This window comes from Rhineura floridana, chromosome 2, assembly GCF_030035675.1.
Source record: "Rhineura floridana isolate rRhiFlo1 chromosome 2, rRhiFlo1.hap2, whole genome shotgun sequence".
NCBI classification, from domain to species: domain Eukaryota; kingdom Metazoa; phylum Chordata; class Lepidosauria; order Squamata; family Rhineuridae; genus Rhineura; species Rhineura floridana.
In genome coordinates, this window is record NC_084481.1 from 16,284,835 (window position 1) to 16,307,133 (window position 22,299).

Below are 22,299 nucleotides of genomic sequence, written 5' to 3' on the forward strand. Positions count from 1 at the left end.
TTTCAGAAATGCTGACTATTCTGGATTGTCCATCATTTCATTGTTCAGAGTTTATTCTTAAAGCCTTAGGAGGAGAACATTATGGATATAAACCTAGCTATACAAATGCTTTATGTTTGCTGATCATGCGTGGAATTCAGAATCCAGCACAGAATCTGGAGAATCTTAGTTGTGTAGTTTTGTTTGTTTGTTTGTTTGTTGTGGATAAAAATAGCTGAATTTCATACGGTGATATTCAACTAACATGTTCTACAAGTGAAAGAATTAGCACTAGCGCAACAGGACTCCCCCCCTTCTCCCCAATCAATTCCCAAATGTGCTCCTGAGGGTTGAGGGAACCTTGGGCCAACAGACCCCTGGCTCTTAACAAGGGTTCAATAGTTCTGCAGGGTATATTAATGTGGTAATTATATGATAAGCAGTCATCTGTTTTCATCAAGTGTTTGCATCTTAACACTGGATATGCTATTTCACAAGTTTCACACATTATGGCAATGATGAGTTTCTCCACTGTCCACTAAATCTCTGTAACAAACACACTAAAACATGTGGGGGAGACCCATTCCTAAATATATGCAGTAAACACAAGTCCAGGAGCCATGGTAGTCTCTTTTTCATATTAATGTACAGTATTCTCTGCAGAGAAATATGCTCTATAACATTTGAATCAGTTCCATTGCCAAGGTAGCACAGCAGGATTTAGGAACAAGCCAAGTAAGCCATGGCTTAGGACCTCACATTATGACACTCCCCCCAATATGTTGGAGATAACAAAGAAGTTTTATTATAATTGAAATTGCTTTGGCTTAAATAACCTTTCACCACCACCCAAATTCTGAACCCTGACCTCCCCATCCCAATCAACACCCAACCCCATCAACTTCCTTTCTAGGGCTTCTGGACTTCTTGCATCTTCCACAGGTTGCCTAACCTCACCTAAGACCTCAACAGGAGACAACGAGAGCTAGCCTACCAACACATTCTAAAGTTCCTTTCCACATCAGACATCATTTCTGCTATTTCCCTCCTCGCCACTTTCCTCTCTTTTTTTATGGTATGGGGCCTCTGAATTTTGACATGGCTTATGTCTCAGTCTGGCCCTGGAAGGTAAGGAGCCTTGAGATACATTTAAAGTACAGCAGTAGCAGAGATCATCTTGAAATCATTCTATAAACCTTAGTTAGCTTCCTGGTTCACCTTCAGAAAGCTATCTGCAATCTAAACATGCGTACTACTGTAGTACGATTGTGGTTCTGCCTGAAGTGCCTAGGTGGTACTAAACCCTCATGTTTCAGGCAGGTTGAAAAAGCACAGTGTCTCTCAACATTTCATTTTGGCTGGCACCAAAACAAAAGCCCAGGCTGAAATATCCATCTACAATCTACAATAAACTGTGTGCAAAAGATCTGCCACCTTTCTCCACAGAAAGCAATTTCAGAAGAGATTGTTCTATGCTGTGCTTACAGAGTGGAAACTATTTTCAACCACACTTCAATATATTCTGCACAGCTCTGACTGCTAGCAAGGCACAATATTGCCACCAATCACATGTCTGCAAAAGTGAACCAGGAAGTTCTCAACTTTTATTAGTTCTTACTACTGATGAGGACACATTTTCCCAGGCAACCAAATACTGACTATATTTTAAAAGAAATGTTAAATTGTTAGAAGAAAGTTTGCTATCTGCTCAAATGAACATTCAGATGCATACATTTCACAAAGAAACTTTGCAATTTTTCTGCCTCAGGTCTTTATAACAATTTTCTTTTATGTGACACACTTTAAAACTGCACTGACAGACGTTATCCATGTGATGCAAAGTGTATCATGAATAGTGCAAATTTTACTCACCGTGAATTTCTATTTGTAGATAGTGCTGGAGGACATTCCTCAGTAGGGATGACTCCTCCTACTGGTCATGACAGGCAGGGTCTCTAAGCTTCTTGGTATCCTCTCCTGGGGGAGGAGTCATCCCTCTCTCCAGACCGAACTGACAGAGCCAAGAACACTCCTCAGGCCCCATATCCACAGCTTTTCAGATGTCCCTAAAGTGGAAGCCTATACTAGGAAATAGCTGAAGAAAAGTGACAGACCAACACGGAACCAACGTGCTGGAGGAAAGGTCACACATGAAGGAAGACACACAATACTAAACAACGTGTGCAAATGTAAGGCGCTGGCAGAAGCCCTAACTCCCCCACTCCCCCTCCCTCTCCAGAAGGTTGAAGCAGAGGAATGAGAGGTGGGTGGAATGTCCTCCAGCACTATCTACAAATAGAAATTCACGGTGAGTAAAATTTCCATTTTTGCTATATAGTGCTGGAGGACATTCCTCAGTAGGGGTATGACTGAGCAGTGTACTAGAACTCCGGGTGGGATTCCTCTAGTTAGGGGGCAACACCTTCTGGACACCTTCCTGCCACATGCAGCATCGGCTGATGAGAATGAGCCTATTTTGTAGTGCCTGATAAAAGTGTGTGGGGAAGCCCACGTAGCCGCCCTACAGATATCCATTATGGGGAACCCCCTCTTAAATGCTGCTGAAGCCGCCGCCCCCCAATTGAGTGTGCTGTGGTACCCAATGGAGGTTCCTTACCCAGTGCTTCATATGCATGTGCTATAGCCGCTCTGAGCCAGCGTGAGATAGAGTAGGTCGTCACCTTACACCCCTTTGATTTCCCAGAGAAGGACACAAAGAGGGCCTCAGACCTCCTGAACTCTAAGGTACGATCCAGGTAAAAACGAAGAGCCCTCCTCACATCCAGGGAGTGCCACCTACGTTCCTGGGCACAGGAGGGAGAGGGGCAGAATGAAGGGAGAACCACTTCCTGTGACCTATGGAAAACAGGATTGATTTTAGGTAGGAATGCCAGGTCTGGTCGGAGGACCACCTTGTCCTGGTGGAACACGCACAGTTGAGGGTCCGAAGATAATGCCCTCAACTCGGAAACTCTGCGTGCCGATGTAATGGAAACCAGAAAAACTGTTTTGAATGTCAAGAGGTTCAGGGGGCAGGTAGCCATTGGTTCAAACGGAGGTCCTGTTAACGCCATCAGCACCCAGGTAAGGTTCCAGTTTGGAAACCTGTGAACCATTGATGGGGAAACCAGCATCACCCCTCTCAAAAAACCTTTAAGGAATGGGTTGGAGGAAAGCGGGGGCCCCTCCCAGGCATAACAAAATGCTACTAAGAGCTGCTGCTTGTCTCTTGATTGTGGCTGCGCTGAGACCCTTATCTAGGCCCGACTGGAGGAACCCTAGGGGACCCCTGACATCTCGAAACCAAGGTTCCACCGTGTTTGCAGAGCACCAGGACAAGAAAACCTTCAATGTGGACGAGTAAACCCTGTTTGTGGACTGTTTACGTGAGGCCAGTAGCGTGTCAAGCACTTTCCCCTTAAAGCCCTTATCGCTCAACCACAACCGCTCAGTCTCCAAGCTGTTAGCCGGAACAGCTCTGGTTGAGGATGGCAGACTGGTCCCTGAATCAGAAGATCCGTTCGAGAGGGTACCTGCCAGGGTGTCTCGACTGACATGTTCAGTAGGTCCGGAAACCAGGGACGTCGAGGCCAATAGGGTGTTGCTAGAATAATTTCCGCCTTCAATGTCCGAACCCGCCCAAACAGAGGAAAGGCGTACAGGAGGCCTTGCGGCCACGGTGTGACTAGTGCGTTTGTGCCCTGAGCCTGGTGACACGGATTTCTTGTGAAGAACCTGTCTAGCTGTGTGTTTGCGGGTGTGGCAAAGAGATCCACTACCAGTTCTTCCCACCTGTGCACCACCTGTTGGAAAACTTCTGGGTTCAGTTGCCATTCTGCCTCCTTGATGGCTGTCCTGCTGAGCCAGTCGGCTACAAAGTTGTTTGTGCCCACCAGATGTTCAGCCTTCAGAGAGGCAAGATGCCTCTCCGCCCATTTGAACAGACGCTCCGCCTCGAGCATTAGGCCCTTCGATCTCATGCCCCCTTGTCTGTTGACATAAGCTTTCGCAGATGAGTTGTCGGTGCGTATGAGGAGATGCTTCCCCTTGATCTCTGGAACAAAGGCCTGTAGCCCAGTATGATGGCCCGTAACTCCAATATACTTATATTGAGCTCCGCCTCCTTTGCAGACCATGTCCCCTGGGCTACATTGTGGTCCTGGTGAGCCCCCCATCCGTACAAGCTCGCGTCTGAGGTCATGATTATGTGTGGAGGATCTTCCAGGCTGACTCCGTGGGCCAACCTCTGAGGCTCCAGCCACCACCAGAGCTCTGTTCTTACTGTCGGAGGAACGGGGACCAAGCATCTGTGTCATAGGAGAATTGCCTCCTGGTAGGGCAGGAGGATCTGTTGTAGAGTTCTTGAGTGAAATTGGGCCCACTGAACTAGGTCGTATGCCAACACCATGGACCCCAAAAGCTGAGCTAGCCTCATCAGGTCCAATGCTGATGAAGCAACTGCTTCCTGAAGCAACAGCTGAAGTCTCAAGGCCCTTTCTTCGGTGAGCCTCATGCGGAAAAGTTGCATGTCCAGGACCACCCCCAAGTGCAGAATAGATTGGGATGGGGTCAGCATGCTCTTCTCCAAGTTCACTATGAATCCCAGCCCTTGGAGCCATGCTACAGTGAGATGGGTATCTGTGTGTGACTGGTCCCTGGATGGTGCTCTCACCAAGATGTCGTCCATATGCACGCATATCCCCATGGTTCTGAGATGTGCCACCAGAACCACCAGCACCTTGGTGAAAACCCTTGGTGCTGAGGAAAGGCCAAACGGCAAGGCCCTGTACTGGAAGCGTCTGTTGTCGTACGAAAACCGGAGAAAGAGTCTGTACTGTCTGCAGATTGGAATGTGTAGATACACCTCGGAGAGGTCCACAGAGGTCAGCCAATCCCCTTTTCTTAGGGCTGCAGTTATGGAATGAAGGGTTTCCATTTTGAAGTGTTTCCTGGCCACCCACCTGTTGATCCATTTGAGATCCAAAATAGCCCTTGTATCGCCATTCTTTTTGTCGACTAAGAAAAAAATTGAATATACCCCTGATTTCCTCTCTGAGGGAACTACTGGCTCTATTGCCCGGATGTTCAGCAGGTGCTGAATAGCTTCCAGGTAGCGCAGGTGCTTCTCCGGCCTTCGAGACCTTGGGTGGGTCGAAACCGGTCGAGTGGAATACGAACAAACTCTATGGCATATCCCATGGACACCGTGTCCAGCACCCATTTGTCTGAGGTGATGCCTCTCCAGTGGGGGGCAAACTCTAGAAGCCTTGCTCCCACTCCGCGAGAGGCCTCTGGCAACCACCAGTCAGGAGGAGGAGCCCTTTTGGACTCCCTTCTGGTTCCTCCCTGAGGAGAATGATGTGCCTCCTGATTTAGTGGAGGAAGCGTGTCCACCCCCTCTGTCTTTGTCTGCCCCAGTGAGGACTGTTGGAAGGCTGACTGCGAAATCTAGAGAGCTGTTTTGAGGAACGAACAAACTGGTTCTGCCTGCCCATCTGTTCCTCTCTTCTGGTCATAGGGAGTGCTTTCTTGTCCCTAGTTTCCACCAGGTGGGCCTCTAGAGGCTCCCCAAATAGCTTAGAACCTGAAAAAGGTAGGGCAGTGAGGCGGGTCTGTGACCCTGAGTCCACAGACCACTGCCTGAGCCAAATGTTACGCCATACCACAGTGGAGGCAGCCATAGAGCGCACTGCAGACTGTAGGGCATCCATGGATGCGTCGGCTGACAGGGCCGAGGCATACGCCATTTTCTTTAACCCATCCTTTACAAATTTTGGGACATCGTCCCGTGCCGCAAACTCTTCGGCCCACATAAAAACCACTCTGGAGAAAACTGAGGAAGTAGCTGCGGCTCTGAAGCCGACTGCATCTGCTTCAAAGCTCCTGCGAAGAGCCCCTTCGACTCGCTTGTCGCACTGGTCCTTAGGCCCCCCCTCCCCTTCTGTTGGGATCACTGCAGAGCTAGCAAGTGCAGCAATAGGCGGGTCCACTGTGGGAAAACACAGTCTTGCCATGATTCTGTCGGCAAAGACGTAAAGTTTCTTTGCCCACTTGGCAGGTGGCTTTGGTTTGCATGGTGATGACCATTCAGCATCCCACACGTCATCAAACGCCTGGGGAAAGGGAACTGAAGCCTGCTTAGTGTCCATGGAGGGGAAGGCCTTTTTTGCACCTGCCGAGGCTGACTGAGTGGGTGCATCACCTCTCACCTAAGTCTCTGGCAGTTGCAGCACTCTGCAGGCCTTGGAAAGGAGCAGCTGAAAAACCCCTGGAGCAAAGAGTCTGGGTTGCGTCTGGGTGACCTCTGTTTCCTCAGCAGAAAGCTCCCCCTCTTCCCTGTCCTGCTCGAGTAGGTCCTCAGAATCTGACAGTACCACCTGTTGGATAGGGGCCTGCCTGGGTGACTGTGCCTGCACCTGCCGAGCCTGAGCCATAGAAGATGAGGGACCTGCATGAGTCTGTGAGGAGGATCGCCTTGCTACCCCCCAACACGCTATGACCAGGGGGCTCCTTGTCACCCCTTGGTGCATCCTTAGCCGGCTCACTGTGTAAAATGCAGGAGGGTGGGGGCGAGCCCCCCACCTCATGGCTTGATTGGAAAGGGAAGAGGACCTGGAATGGCTTTCTCTCAAAGGTGAGCTGCCATGTCCGTCCTCCCTGCTAGAGTCTGTGGAGGAGGATAAGCGCCTCCGCTTTCCCCTGTGGGAACGCTTCCTCGAATGTTTGCGCTTCTTACTTTTACGTGCGTGTGAGAGAGAGCCACTGATTTCAGAAGCAATGAGCTCTTTAACCCAGGTCATAAACTTGGGAAACTGAGAGTGTGGGGGGGAAACATCCATACCTTCTTCTAGGAGATTCATCCCCCCGCTGTCTACGCTCTGTGACGGAGAGAAGACTGGTTGCCGTGACTCCTCTAGGTCCCTTGCCTCCCCCACGTGGCAAGGCTCTTGGCGGGAAGGTGGAGAGGAAGTGGGTGAGGCCATAATATGGTGGCCTTGACTCCCTGATGCTGAGGGAAAAGCGCGGGAAGTCGCTTCACAGGCGAACTGTGTTAGCGGGCGCCGCTCAACCCCCTGCTGAGACTTTCTCTGATGATGAGGCAAGCCTTTGGTGATTGGGGGGAGCCAGGAGCCGCGATCCCGCTAAACGCAAGTGTTGCAGAAACGCGGCTCCACAGAGCAGGGAGTAAGTAAAACAAACGTAAGGAGAGGAGAAGATTAGCATAGGAAAAGACGCTAAGAGGGAGAAGCAGAAAACAAAAGGCAGAAGTTCTGAGATTAGAGAGGAGAGAATAACACCCGACCTTCACTGACCGCAGGCAGGGCCGGTCTGGAGAGAGGGACGACTCCTCCCGCAGGAGGGGATACCAAGAAGGTTAGAGACCCTGCCTGTCACGACCAGTAGGAGGAGTCATCCCTACTGAGGAATGTCCTCCAGCACTATCGAGCAAAAACCCTGTTTCCCATAGCGTATGCATCATTTCTAACAGGGAAACAAAACATTGCAAGGAACTTCAGTGCATAAGATCTTTGACAATGCTGTTTTCTCTTCTTCACAGAAACATGCAAATGGTTCCATGCTTACAATTTGTATTACAAAAATAAGGTGGTTTCACTGTCTTGAGTTCAACTTTTCAAAAGACAGTTCCCCTAAGGCCATATGACAACTATTAATGTAACACTTGCATTTAAAAATAAATACCAAAAAAGTGCTGCAAGGTTTCTTTTAACTTACTAAATAGAACTGCAACTCCATGTCACTGTATACACATGGTAGCCCCTGATGGCAGAATCTTCATGTTTCCTTCTCATATCGCCCCCAAAATACCCCAATTAGAGAAGGTGATATGGAGGGCTATAAGTGAAGCAGTTGCAAATGTTCCTAGATGCCACTGTTTACCTGAACCCGTCTGGGTTCACCCTGGTTTCTGAACTGAATCAGGCCTGGTGACCCTAATGGATGACCTTTATTAAGAGAGAACAGGGAGAGTGCGACCCTGTTACTTTTACTCAAACTCTCAGGAGTTTTTGATACCATTGATTATGGTATCCTCTGGACAAACTGTTCAGGATTGTTACTGGAGGTAATGCATTACAGTGGTTTCATTCATACCTGTGCAATCAAATCCAAAGGGTAGCATTGGGGACGTACTCTTCCGTTCCCTGGCACTTATGCTGTGGAGTTCTGAAGAGCACTAGTTTGACCCCAGTGCTATTTAATATCTATATGAAGCTGTTGGAAGTGGTCACTAGGAGTTTTGGTGCATGGTGTCATCAGTATGCTGAGGACATGCAGGTCTATTTCTCCACAATATTTGAATCAGCAGTGGTGGTGCAAGCCCTGCAACAGTGCCTCACTGCAGTGGTGGACTGGATGAGGGCCAATAAACTGAGTTTGAATCCTGGGAAGACTGAGGCTCTGTAAGTAGGTGGTTCCCATGTCTGGAAGATACGTCCACTGCCTGTTCTGGACAGGATCATACTCCTGAAGGAGCAGGTATATAGCTTGGGGTACTCATGCCTACATCTTTGGTGTTAGAGGCCCAAGTGACCTCTGTCGCTAAGACTACATTTTACCAGCTTCATCTGGTACACCAGCTGTGGTTGTACCTGGATCAAGATAGCCTTGCCACTGTAGTCCATGAATTGGTAACCTCAAGACTGGACTGCTGCAAAGCTCTCTATGGGGGACTCACCTTGGGACTGGTCCAGAAGTTCTGAAAGCTCCAGCTAGTGCAAAATGCAGTGGCCAGACTGCTGATGGGGGCAGACAGCCAACAGCATGTGACACCTCTGCAAAAACATCTCCACTGGCTGCCCATACACTACTGAGCCAGGGGCTTCCAACAGAGATTTGGCAGGGCACTTCACTGCTAACTTTCAGACACCTCTCAAAGATGTTACGTTGACAGGCCAATTATATTGTTTTAAAGATTGCCCAGAGAGTCTCATGATTATTTTGTATTGTTTTATGGTATCTTATGTTTCATTGTATTCGTATATATTGTTGTACACTGTGTTGATATTATATATCAAATAAACAAATGACATCTTTGCACTGCAAGGTTACCTATCCTACTTCATTGGCTGCTGTTTATAGTGGCAGGAAAACTTACTATGTGATACCATCGTAACGTTTTTTATGGTACTACATTTTAGCAGGTGAGACAGGAGGTGGTGGTAACGGTGATGTGAGGGTGCTAATTTTCATTGTGGCCACATGTGCAATAGCACCTTCTTTGCTGTTTTTCTGCTCAAATATGCTCCCTGCCCCCACTAAATATTGTGTCCAAAACCTTGAATCCTGGCAGGAGAAAAGCAGTGGTTTCTGTGCTTGTATATTTGTGTGTGTGGGAGAGATTTTGAGCAGACAATTAGATGGAAGGAAAACTGACTAGTCCCTGCTAAAACTGAGCCTCTGACAGCTGTTTTCAGTAAAAATAAAATGCAGAGAACATACTCATGCATTTCCTACACAGTCTCTTGTTGAGTCCCAGTAACATTTTTCTTCAGAGTTATGTGTGTTTAAGAAACAAAAGCACAAAATAAATGGTGAGACTAAAAAGAATTATTACTATCTTCCCACCCCATCTTACCAAGATCCATGCTTTTGGAGGATTTCAGATTAATTGATTCTGTCTGCTTTGCCAATGTCAAAGATCTGAAGTTGATGTGCTGATCTGGTAAATATGTTGCTGAATCTGCTACTGAGCTGTGGAAAGAAGTCATAGCAAAAATAAAACAAAATAGGCACCAGCTCAAAAACAAATGAAGCAATTAAACACCATGCAATAGAAACAAATTCCCCTTCTCAGTTATGTAATTCAAATTTCTGATGCGAGTCATTGCTTGTATTAAATCTTATTTAGTCAGGAGACTTATAATCAGAGCAAAAAAGTACTAGTTTTTATCCTGTCTGTCTACATTGTGGACCATTTCAGTAATTAATAAGGTTTGTTAAAGGTTTGTTCAGTGAAGGGCATTCACTGAAACATCAGAAGACAGAAAAGAGTGCTACTATCTAATACATATCTTCACCATAATTTATGTATGATGTGTATACAGTTGCTATGTGTCATAGAATAGATGCTTCATTCCAAAGTAAAGGTAATGTGAATATCCAATCAGCAAGAAACAAACTTAGCAGGAAAATTAAGCCCATACTCCTGAGATATCTTATCTTCAGGTGAGAAGATTACAATTTTATCCTTTACAATTTCAGACTAAGTTTTAAAATCATTAGCAGCACCGCTAATGCTGCAGACTACAGATTTACATTAAACTTTCCACATGGAATTTCTCTCACTTCAGTTATAAACAGCCCTTCCTCCAAACTTCCCCCTGCAAATGCGCGCACACACGTACACACGTACACACACACAGACACACACCTACCTCTATCTAGAAGCAGAGCCATTGACATGCTCATACATATAGAGATGACATATGGGACAACCAGTGTACACACAGGGGCAGTTACTCTCTACAGGTCTCTACCATCAGCTAAAGAACATTTTCATGGGAAGAACATTTGGCCAGAATCACACTTGGGGATTTGGACGCACCTGAGCAACTACGGTGAAACTGTAAGCGGACTGGCATGCCTCTGCTTTTGTCCAAGTCTATAGTCCTACATAAACTTGGGGATCAGCCTCTTGGAACTCAACGAGTCTTACTTCTGAGTAAACACCATTTAGAATAACCTTGCACATCACACTTTCAGACAAGGACAGAAAACTCAAACCACAGGTCAGCTGCAGCTCTTACCACCTGCTACATTTCGCCTTGCAGCCTCACAGAACTTCTCTCCAAATGTAAAGTCCTGCCAGAGATAAAACTAGTTCTTCAGGACATTTTTAGAATACTGAGAGGGACATAAGGTATGAGGGAAGCCATCAAGACACTTAAAAGTTACTGAACCCTCAAGCGTAAGCTTAGGCAGGATTCCACCAAGGCAGGATTCTCTTCCCCACCTCTGCATCCAATTTTGAGATCTATTGGCCATTCTCAAACAGTGAGCAAAATAAAATTAAATTGCTTTCATTTTCCTGAAACTTTAATATATATCCGCAATGCCACATCTTCAAACTTGCTCTCTCTTCTAATCCCCTTTCAACTATAGTTATTGACACTTTGCTCCATGTTTCTACCTATCCTTTTTTTTAATCACAACCTCCTTCCACCCTTTCTCCTCTGCTCCAACAACTAAATTTGCTCATTCCAACTGTAGCTAAGGCCAAATAGATTTCCCAATTAACTGGGATTCTTAACCACTTTCAAACCCCATTCAAGAATATTGGTGAAACAGGGGATATTATTATTAGCCTTAATCAAAGATAATGTTGGTGCTATATCCCATTATAACCCTTAAAGATTAGAAAAGCTGCACATCTGAGCAATAAATAAATGTGTTCTGATGCAAATGAAATGTCATAAAGCAACATGCTTTTCACATATTATGTAGGAAAAGCATTCCTAACACCAAAAATAAGGTTATAAATAGAAAACATCTTCAAACCTTTGATTATAATCTGCAAGCAGCTCATCAGAAGGATGTGGAGGCAGAGGTGGTGGGATTTCATTTTCAGCCATGCCATTCTCAAATGTATAAAACTCTGAAATTAAGGGGGGGATAATAAACTATAGCACCACAAATATATTACACCTGTTTGCTGAACAAGAAATGGCCTGCATGTCTCTTGAAACTAATAACAAATTATAAAAATGTCCAAAACTAGAATTAAAATTACACCAAGCAGAAAATACATGCTTAGGATTTTCTAAAGATCCGATTTTCCCATTTGCACATGCATAATTAAAGATAAACACATTGAAATCCTTCTTACGGTGGAGAAGAGTCAAAGTTTATATTGGTTTTATTAATTTCAGTGGATATTATCCCACACAAAAAACTTATGCTTGAACTAAGACTTGAATAAAACTTTCAATAGGTGCATAGCTGCAGCATCAACTGTACTGTAACATGCTTAGCATTTATCTGTTCTCTTTCTTATCCACAAACTGGGGTCAGCTTTAGGGTTTTGGTGGACCCCCAAACAGAACGGCATCAGGGCTTCCCCATTCATCTAACTAGGGCAAGCAGAAATGAGAACATTTCAGGAGTTTCTTGCACTACCCCCAATTCTAAGCCTTGGCAAGAAATTAAGTCTGCCAACTCTATTCAAAAAATCTTGCACATTTTTTTCTCAGAAATGAAAGCACATAAGCAAAGTGATCCTTACTCTCCCTACTAAGAGATAATACCTTTTATTCCATTTTCAGTTCACTAAAAAAGAGAAAAAACTGTTTGCAACCACAGGGAAGAAAAATATTATTTGGGACACTGTGTAGGCTTCCTACCCCATTCAGAACTGGGGACTTGATCAAGCTACAGCTTCTTTCAATGCAGGAAGTACAACGTTTCTGGGATATAGGAACAACACATGCAGTCCTTGCCATCATGCTGTTAAAGCACCAAGAGTCAAAGAAAACCCTTGATTAACTAATCTCTGCAGTAAAAAAAATGGAAATGGACTGCCTTCAAGTCAATACCGATTTATGGCAACCATAAGAACAGGGTTTTCATGGTAAGCAATATTCAGAGGTGGTTTACCATTGCCTTCCTCTGAGGCCGAGAGGCAGTGACTGGCCCAAGGTTACCCAGTTTCGATTTGAACCCTGGTCTCCCAGGTCTAATTCTTTAGTTTTTGAATCTGTTATGTTAACTGCACACCATGTTCTAAACAACCTGTATAGCAGAACTGAAAGAGGAACTCTATCTACCTGTGCTGCTAGCAGCTTTTAAAACAATTCTCTGCTGGTTGCTAGAATTAAATTTGTATGTGTATTATTATAGCCATCCTGCATTCATCACCTAAGGCTTATGTATATGATCTATTATCCCGAGCCAAAACTGTACACGAAAGCCCATTTCACTCCGTGATTTGATCTGGGGCTGAAGTAGTCTGAATGTGAGATGAGACCTGGATAAATAGAAGCTCTTGTCTACAAAAGTGCAAAGTGGTAATAAACTTAGAGATGTAAAAATGGATGCAGATATTTTGGTAACATTATCAGAGCTTGGAAGTAACTAGTTACAAGTAACAAATTACTTGTAATTCATTACTTTTTTGAGTAATGAGTGGGTAATTCCTTTACATTTTGATTGTAATAGAACTAGGAGTAATTTTACTACTTTTGTGGAGTAATTGTAACATTTCCAGAATTACTTTTGGGCATTACTTTGGGGGGGGAGCAAGGGAAGTTTTCTGCTCCTCTGATTTGTGGATGAAAATCATGTGCCTCAAACTGGGCTTCTGTGCAGTGTTGCTCATTCCTCATGCTCTGTGGATGGGTAGGAGGTGACGAGGGAGGAGGCAGAGAGTGAGACGGGGTGGAGTGGAGAAAACAATTATTTAAAAAAACAGATAGTGGTGGTGAAGAATGGAGAGGAGGGAAAAAGGATCTGGAGGTCAAGAACATGGATAAAGGAGGAGAAGGAGGCAGCAGCAGAGTGAAGATAAAGAACTGTGGAGGTGAAAGACGACTCTGTGTGTGTGTGTGTGTGTGTGTGTGTGTGTGTGTGTGTGTGAGAGAGAGAGAGAGAGAGAGAGAGAGAGAGAGAGAGAGAGAGAGAGAGAGAGAGAGAGAGAGAGAGAGAATACTGTGTTTGCACTTGGCACACAAAGTGCCCTCCAACACCCTCTCTGGCTACTGTGCTGCATTTGCAGTATTTTAACTTTTTTGCATCTCAGGGGAAAATGTTTGCTTGAGTGAGTGTCCCTTAGTTGGTGGCAGGGCAGGGTCCATGAGGTAGTGAAATGAGAGAGATTATGCTGGCTGGCTGAGTGGGGGGGTGCTGCACTTGGTTTGACGTGCAAAGATCTGAGTAGTGGCCTCAGCCTCCCTCCCCACCACCCTTACCAGCGGAGAGACCACCATTGCTATCTTATGAATAAAAATAATTATTCTACTACCTCTGTATGTGTGTGTTTATTTTTAATGTTGTTTTAGGCTACTTAGATGTGCAGCAGCCAAGGCCAGCGCCTTGTAGGCATTTTTTTAAGTAACTGAAATGTAATTGTAGTGATTACTTTGGAGGAAAAGTAAAGTAATCAGCTACTTTCAGAGCAATTGTAATCGCAACGGTAATTACTACTTTTTTGGGTCATGTAACTGTAACTGTAATTTATTACTTTTTAAAAGTAATCTTCCAAGCTCTGAACATTATTGCTAATAATTTAGGTTAAAACATCCTAAATATTTTCCAGTCCTGTTTGATTCTTTAGTCCAGGCAAGCAAACAATGGTAGGGAGCAAAGGTGGACTGCTCTTATACAACGGAACTCCCTGTACGCATGAACAAATGTGAATTAATTGTATCTGGGAACATTACTGTAGTCTGATGAAACTGAGGCTAGAACAACATGGACTACAAAATGTAATTATTTTAAATTGGTAGATCAATCAACAAAAGCTTTAGTTGATTAATCAGTGGGGACCAATTTTAAGCAGTAGAGCTGCAAGTTAAAAAGACATGTTATTTCCATTCTAGACAATGAAGAAAAATATTCAATATAGCCCTTCATTGTAGAATGAATAGCAGCTTTTTTAAAAAAGTAAATGCTATGTTTTCTTATATTTGCCTTTACACCTGAAAAAGCCACCTATTATGACAGGCAAGTAACATACATATTTAAATGTAATCAGTTAATCAATTGGTTAAGTGATAGATGGTTGACTGCTAAAATTCTTTATTTAATTGACAGCCCTAGTATGAAGTAACATTTCTTTCTGTAGTGTTTGTACTTATTTCCAGATGCAATAAACTGAGCCATTTCTTAGGGCAAACATTAGAACAAAAACCAGTTAGTTAGCCATAAAGATGATAGCAAATCCCTTGGGAGCCTGATAATTTTTGGGGGAAGTTACAAACCTTCTGATGAGGCATATTCCAGTAATCTTTCAGCAACAGAAATGTGAAATTGCTGGTACCAAAGTAAGACTTCTTTGAAGAGGTTGTACTAAAAATGCTGTCTCTGCACAACAGTTTGGCAGGGGAACAAACTGAGGATCTCTGGGTGGCAAGTATTAGATTATTCATATAAAAATAGAGTGAATGCTGGCATTTCAATATTGGATTTTAAAGTATCTTCGATTCAACTACCCACAGGCAAAGCAAAATTGTTTTCTAAAAATCTCTTAACAGCTTTTTAAACTTATGCTTTATATTTTCTCTTTTACAAGAATATTAGATAACTTTTAAAACCCAAGATAAGGTGGTAGCCTATGTAAGGAGAGCATCAATTAGGCATTTATACTTTCTGTTCAAGGAAATTCAGAGTGGTATGTTCCAAACTAATATTACTCGGCCTTAATATCTAAGACTGAAGTTCTGACCTCTCTAGCTCAAAATCCAGTTTCTTCATTCAATTACAAATGTCTGTAACATTTCATATACCCAGTATCTTTAGGATCAATTTTCCCCACCCCCCACAGACCACACCACATACTCTGTTGGGAATTCTCCTGTTTTGTCCTGCCTAGAGAGCTAGTATGGTGTAGTGGTTAAGGTGTTGGACTACGACCTGGGAGACCAGGGTTCAAATCCCCACATAGCCATGAAGCTCACTGGGTGACCTTGGGACAGTCACTGCCTCTCAGCCTCATGAAAACCCTGTTCATAGGGTCACCATAAGCCGGAATCGACATGAAGGTAGTACATTTACATTTATTCTAATGTTCTACTTTCTTGGCTACTTGTATCTCATCAGAAAAATCTCACTTTTATACTTTACTGTCCATCAACTTTATCATCTCCTGCCTGACTAATTTTCTTCACTGCCTCTCCTTCCCAATCGAGATGAATGAGATATTCACTTCTAGTTAAGTATGGACGAATCTGTCAATTCTGATTTCTCTCAGTTTCTCATTTTTCCAGTATTAAGTTTACTTTGCCACACTTCCACAGCAGTTTGCAATTTTTTTTAAAAAGTCCTCATGAAAATTCATCAGCATTTTAGTGCTCGTCTCCTAATATAAGTATTTTCTTATGCAATAATAGCATGCATTTTTAATGTTACTTTTCCTATTATATGAATTTTTATACACTCCCCCCCCGGCCAATATACACAGTTTTGGTTGGAGAACTGCATCACAAAATTTGGAGAAGGGTGAATTTCAAAGGATGGTTGCATTTCAGTTTCCATGGGGTTTTGGGAAGTGTGAACTAGGTAGATTAAATGCAAACTGAAGCAAACGTCTCCATCTAGCTTCCACTTTTGACCAATAAGCACTGTTATGACTGTTGCTTCATTTTTTCTTCTCATCTTTCTTCTGCTCCACACTGCTCCCTTTACTACGAAGATGCCCCTCTTTCCGGGTCTATTATTTTTAACACTCGTGTTTTTTACAACTTCTGTAGGTCATTACACTGAACTGATAGAAATCATCAACACATTAAACCAAAGGGACATTCATCATGCTGTTTACATACCATGATCCTAAGACATTTATCAAGACAGAAAAAAACCCACAAATATATAATGCCATTATTTGAGAACATGCTAACATGGATTAGGCTGTTTGTTGCCATATGTCTTCAATTACATAAATCTGAATTTTAATCCCACATATTGTAAATGGAGTTTCTATTTCTACAATTTTAGCTATCTTTTGCTTTGCCATGTTTTCTCTTTTTTATTGTATTTTAACCATTCTTTTTAACTTTTCACCACTGGTATTAAACACCAGTTTGGAGAGGGGCAAATTACCATGTAGGTTCTTACTTTTCTATTGTTTTGCATTTATCAAATGGGTAAAACAGGAACTAAATGGCGTGACATCCCCTTCCCAAGATTAAAGAGTGACCAGTCTCTGATATTGCTACTGCTTTAAAATATTACAGTGAAAATAGTGAAAAGATATTATTTTAATCACAACCTAAATGTATTCATCACATTAGGAAAGAAAACAGCAGATACAACATTTGATATTCTAATTAATAGCAATAATATATAAATGAAACTTGTGTGATGTATGAATTTCAGTAAGATGATCCTAAAATATCAAAACACTTGTTGTTTGGGCTTATAAGAACTACACAAATGTTTAAACTTGCATACTGACAGTGATTTTCACACCTCACATCATACCATCTATCTGAAGTAACAGTGTTAGATGTACTTGGCATCTGTTTATCTCCCAAGTTGTGAGGTACACAACGGACTAATAGTATATTTCTTGAAGTATACTGATAGTGGCCTGGTTCACATCTCAGGCCTTGCCCAGGGATTTAATTATGGTTTGTTTACTGCCACAGTATGTAGACATGGTTTGTTGCTGGGCTTATGAACTTTTAGCAATGGCTTGGTGAACCAACACCCTTCCTAAACCATGATTTGTTTGGCCATCCATCCCAGAAGCCCACCAAGCTACAAAGACATGAGGCAACAGCATCTGAACAACAAACCAAACTTTTGAGGGGAAAAACATGATTTGAATAACTGAGCTTATAGGACAACTCATGCGGCTTAGTGTTATGTGCAAAACAAGGTGTGCTCTCTCAGTGGCCTCATCTGCATATCACAACAAGCCAAACTATGGCTTATCAGAACCAGAGCTTGGAAAAGTTACTTTTTTGAACTAAAACTCCCATCAGCCCCTGCCAGCATGGCCACTGGATTGGGCTGATGGGAGTTGTAGTTCAAAAAAGTAACTTTTCCAAGCTCTGATCAGAACTGTGTGAATGTGCTGGCTCCCAGAGAGGAATACAGAACATGGTTAAGGAGGAGAGAGTATAACCATGATCCTGGGTTTGGATGACACTTTAAGCCAAACCCTGCCATAGCTGCCATGCCACAATGAACTAAAAGGATCAGGCAGGAGCAAAGTGGCTCCTTCCTCAGGGCCAGCACATTCATGTGTTCTCACTAAACCATTGTTTGGCTTAGCGAATGTGGCCAGTGTTTTAGATATCATCTTCCAACATTCCATATTATTGGAAGTCTGCAATTCTGTGAATAAATGCAAGCTAATCTTTGTAGCTGAATGGGCTTTGCATCAATATAACAATATGAACAATGATAGTCATATTATTATTATTATTATTATTATTATTATTATTATTATTATTATTATTATTATTATTATTTATATTCCGCCCCATAGCCGAAGCTCTCTGGGCAGTTTACAGCAGTTAAAACAATAAAAAATATACAAATTTTAAAACACAAAAAACAATTTAAAAACAATTTTTTTAAAAAAAATTAAAAACAATTTAAAAACAAAATTTATTAATTTATTCATGCATTCATTTGAGGAATTTAAAATCTGCCATATAATTCAGGTCGTTTTTAAAGTACTGTACATCTAACAAAACAAACAATAAATGTAAAATATTAAAAACAGATAACTAAAAATACAACCATAAAACAATAAAATACCACATTAGAACCAGATACCTAAGTTTAAGAACATAGGGATCATTTTAATATCTGTAGGAAACAAACACTATAGCTACAATTTGCACATGTGATTTGTTTTATATCCAGCCTTATCTGTTAGGCCAACAAGCTAGAAACTGTCACTTAAAAATGGAATTTGTGCCAAGAATCTAATTCACAGGTTCTGAGTCAGCTCTTCCAACTTCCCTGAAATCTTCATGTCTTACAAAGTCTGTACTTACTCTAATTAGCTGTCTTCCAAGTTGAAGCTAGTTTCTGAAAACAAAGCAACACCCACAAAAAGTTAAAAAGCAGAAGCAGAACGTAAAGCAGGGTTCACAGCACTCACCTTCCAACCTCTCCTGAGGGCAATACGGTACAAAACACTGCAGAGCAGCATCACTACATCTCGGAACAGTTGTAAAATTAACATTTCCCTCAAGCTCCAGTTTTGGAAATAAAACAGCAGGTTCTGTGCGCTCCTGAGAGGAAAAAGAATTGTATGTATTGATGTAAAAATACAGCTAAAAATTGTACTTAAAAATATCAGTCTCTCTTATATGGTACTGAATTTCTGCATTATTTATGAAATGTTTATTGTATATTATTAATGCTTAGAGCTGTAAGAGTAAAACAGCGTTTAAAAACTAATTATCAATATTTATTGACAAAGAAACAAGAGATCTCTAGCTAGAAACAAGTCCTAGAATTCAGTCCACTAGGAAATGCTCCCGATTACTGCAGTAGCCTTCCAGGAATCCCACTCACTTCAGCTGGATTTGTGAATAAGTGACTGGAGATTTATACTAGGACTGAACTCAAATTTCTTACAGTTAAGGCTGAGCCGTAACTTCTTTCACCTCTAATTTGGAGGAAAGTTGGGGGCAGAAGGGAGACAAAAATGACCTACTTCTTTTGACCATTTTTTTGGGCCACTTGTCACTTTTAGCATCCACAAACTGGAAGTCACCATATTTATGCCCTGCAATCCCCCCTAAAATAGGGTTGCCAGATCTCCGGTTTTCAGCTGGAGTCTTCGGCAAAAGGGAGCCGTCTCCAGTCTCCAGCCATATTCTACTTAAACACATGGATCTCCAGTTTTCCAGCGCCCCCCCCCAGCCACGCATGCGTGATCACGCACGCATACGCCGAAGGCTCTGGCCGCCCGCCCTTTCCCAGTCAGCCATCCTCTGCTTGCTGCTTGCTGCCTCCCCTCCCTCCTTCCTTCCTGCCCAGGTGCCGCCAAGGAGCAGCACCACCACCAGTTGCCGCCACTGTTGACTCGGGAATCAATTCGGGAATCAAGATTGGGACCAGAGCCGCGGCGCTCGCGGCCCTGGTTGGCATGATCCTGCAGCTGTGGCCCTGAGGAGAAGGAGGCACTCCTGCACCTCGACGGCCGGCTCCAAGTCCCGGGAGTCTTTGATCCACACCACACGGCCGTCTTTGCAGCACCTGGCCAGCCCAACGGCGCCCTTGAGCTCCAGCGTGTCACCAGCAGCATCTCAGCCCTCGGGTGAGAGCGGCTGCAGGAACAGAGCCTGATTAATTTGTTGCAATGCTAGTCCTGTCCTAGTCAGAGTAGTTCCATTGGAATTAATGGATCTAAGTTAGCCATGTCTATTAATTTCAATGGGTCTACTCTGAGTAGCACTAGCATTGAAAACCCATTTTATCTCATATCAGGTAGAATTATGGAGAATGCATTAATCAGGTCTTGCTGTGTTTTATTATGCTATATACAGTGTGTTTATTTTACTTTATTTAAACTTGTTAACCAGCTTGAGAACTTTTGATCAAAAAAGTAATGTATAAAAATTAAAAAAATACAGCAATACTGGTCAACACTAATTTTATTGCCAATGATGTTTGATCGATTTTAGGGTAACTTTATGTCGCTGATTCCGAATATGGCATCGGTTTTGCTAGATTGGCTCTAATTTTTGAGATAATGGATGCCCCCATTGAAAAACATAACAAATTCAAAAAATTTAATGGTCAGGCATAGCCTACCCACAAATGACATGGAAAGTGTCTCAAATCATACAAAAGTAAACACATGAAATACCTAATGGCGTTGTATTCAGTACAATAACATTAAAACAAAGTAAGCTGATTCAGATAATCACAATTAATGCATAGAAAAACGCTGTGTGTACGATTTTCTTTTATGTGGGGCATCAGGACAATCACGTTGGAGGCTCCAGCAGTAGTCTGCCATCATGTGTCTGTCCCATCTGCCTTGATACCTTTCCTCCATCACCTTTATATCCTGATGGAACCTCTCCCCTTGTTCCTCACTAAAATCACCAAGATTATCTGGAAATCTGTCTAAGTGGCTATGGAGATAGTGTACCTTTATGCTCATATTAGTACCCAAATGTTTAAAGTTAGCGAGCATGTTTTGCACCAATTCTTCATAATTGTCTGCTTTGTGGTTACCCAAGGAGTTCTTGACAACTGAGACATAACTGCACCAGGCAGAAGCTTCAACATCATTCATAAATTTAGTGAAATTCAAATCATTGATGAGTTTACGAATTTTAGGACCATCAAAGATTCCTGCTTTTAGTTTTTCCATAGTCAGTCCAAGGAACGATCTACAAATGTATTTGAAGCAATCACCATCTTTGTCCAAGGCCTTAACAAATTGCTTCATCAGTCCAAGCTTGATATGGAGTGGTGGGAGAATGATTTTTTCTCTGACAACCAATGGCTTGTTAATGATGTTCGCTGCACCTACAGTCATGTGTTCCCTTGAAGGCCATGTCACTTTTTTCCAATGATCTCGCTTTGCCCTACTATCCCACAAGCAGATGAAACAAGGGTACTTCATGTATCCACTTTGCTGCCCAAGCAAGAAGTTCACCATCTTTAGATCAACACAAATACACCACCGGTGCTCATGATAGCAGAGCTTCTGCAAGACCATTTTGATATTTTCATATTCTTTAAGTTTTGTTGAGTGACCAATTGGAAGAGATGCATAGCGGTTACCATTGTGCAATAAAACACATTTCAAGCTTCTGGTGGAGCTGTCTATAAAAAGCTGCCAATCTTCTGGTCGATATTCCGGTAGTCCCATTTGGAGAAGAAGTCCAGGAATATTATTGCAGTATACAAGTTCTTCATCTTGGCTGAAGTATGGAAGAAGTCCCTCCTCTCTTGTCCGATAAGCTGTTATGTTAGCTTCCGGCTGTAGACAGTTCTTTTCCATTAGCCTGGATGCTAAAAGTTCAGATGCTTGCTTTGACAGACTGAGGTCTTGTATCAGATCATTGAGTTCTTTTTGGGAGAACTGCTCAGGTGTTGAAAAGCTTTCTTCATATCCACTTCCAGTGCTACCACCTGTGCTACACTCCACGTCCAGCATTTCTTCAACATCTGACAATGGAAGGTCAGGCAGTGAGGTAAACACTGGTATGGGAACGTCTTCGCTGTGTGGCACAGGTCGCCTTGCTGAGTCCAAATCAGGATACTCCCACTTATGTTTCTTGTAGCGATTGAAGCCTTTCACATTCACAACACAAAAATAACAATCATCGTGATGATTTTGCGGCTCTCTCCACACCATAGGCACACCGAAGTTTAAATGTTTCCTTTCTCCATTTTTCCACTGTCGTAGGCACTCTACACAGGTTTTGCAAACCTTATGGGGAGCCCAAGACTTATCTTGATCTCCAAGCTTCACTCCAAAATAAGCAAGATATGCTTGTTTTACAAAGTCAGTGATGTTTTTTCTTTGTTTTTGCAGAGTGTATTTGCCACAAATGTACAGTAGGCCCCTGCTTACCAGTGCTCCGCTTACCGGCGTTCCACTAATGCGGCGGCTTTTGTTTTCAATTTTAAAGCCGCTTTTGCGGCATTTTGCAGCATTTT

General features: G+C 42.9%; 1 protein-coding gene across 4 annotated transcripts in view; it reads right to left on the reverse strand.

The window, feature by feature from the left end:
* PARD3B (par-3 family cell polarity regulator beta) overlaps positions 1-22,299 on the reverse strand; it is an 894,180-nt gene that overhangs the window by 547,266 nt on the left and 324,615 nt on the right. For all 4 annotated transcript variants that reach the window (XM_061607918.1, XM_061607919.1, XM_061607920.1 and 1 more), the window contains exons 13-15: positions 18,770-18,902; positions 11,497-11,593; positions 9,575-9,690 (exon numbers count right to left, since the gene is read on the reverse strand). In XM_061607918.1, the coding sequence (XP_061463902.1) occupies positions 9,575-9,690; positions 11,497-11,593; positions 18,770-18,902 (346 nt within the window). The remainder of the gene's footprint in view (positions 1-9,574; positions 9,691-11,496; positions 11,594-18,769; positions 18,903-22,299) is intronic.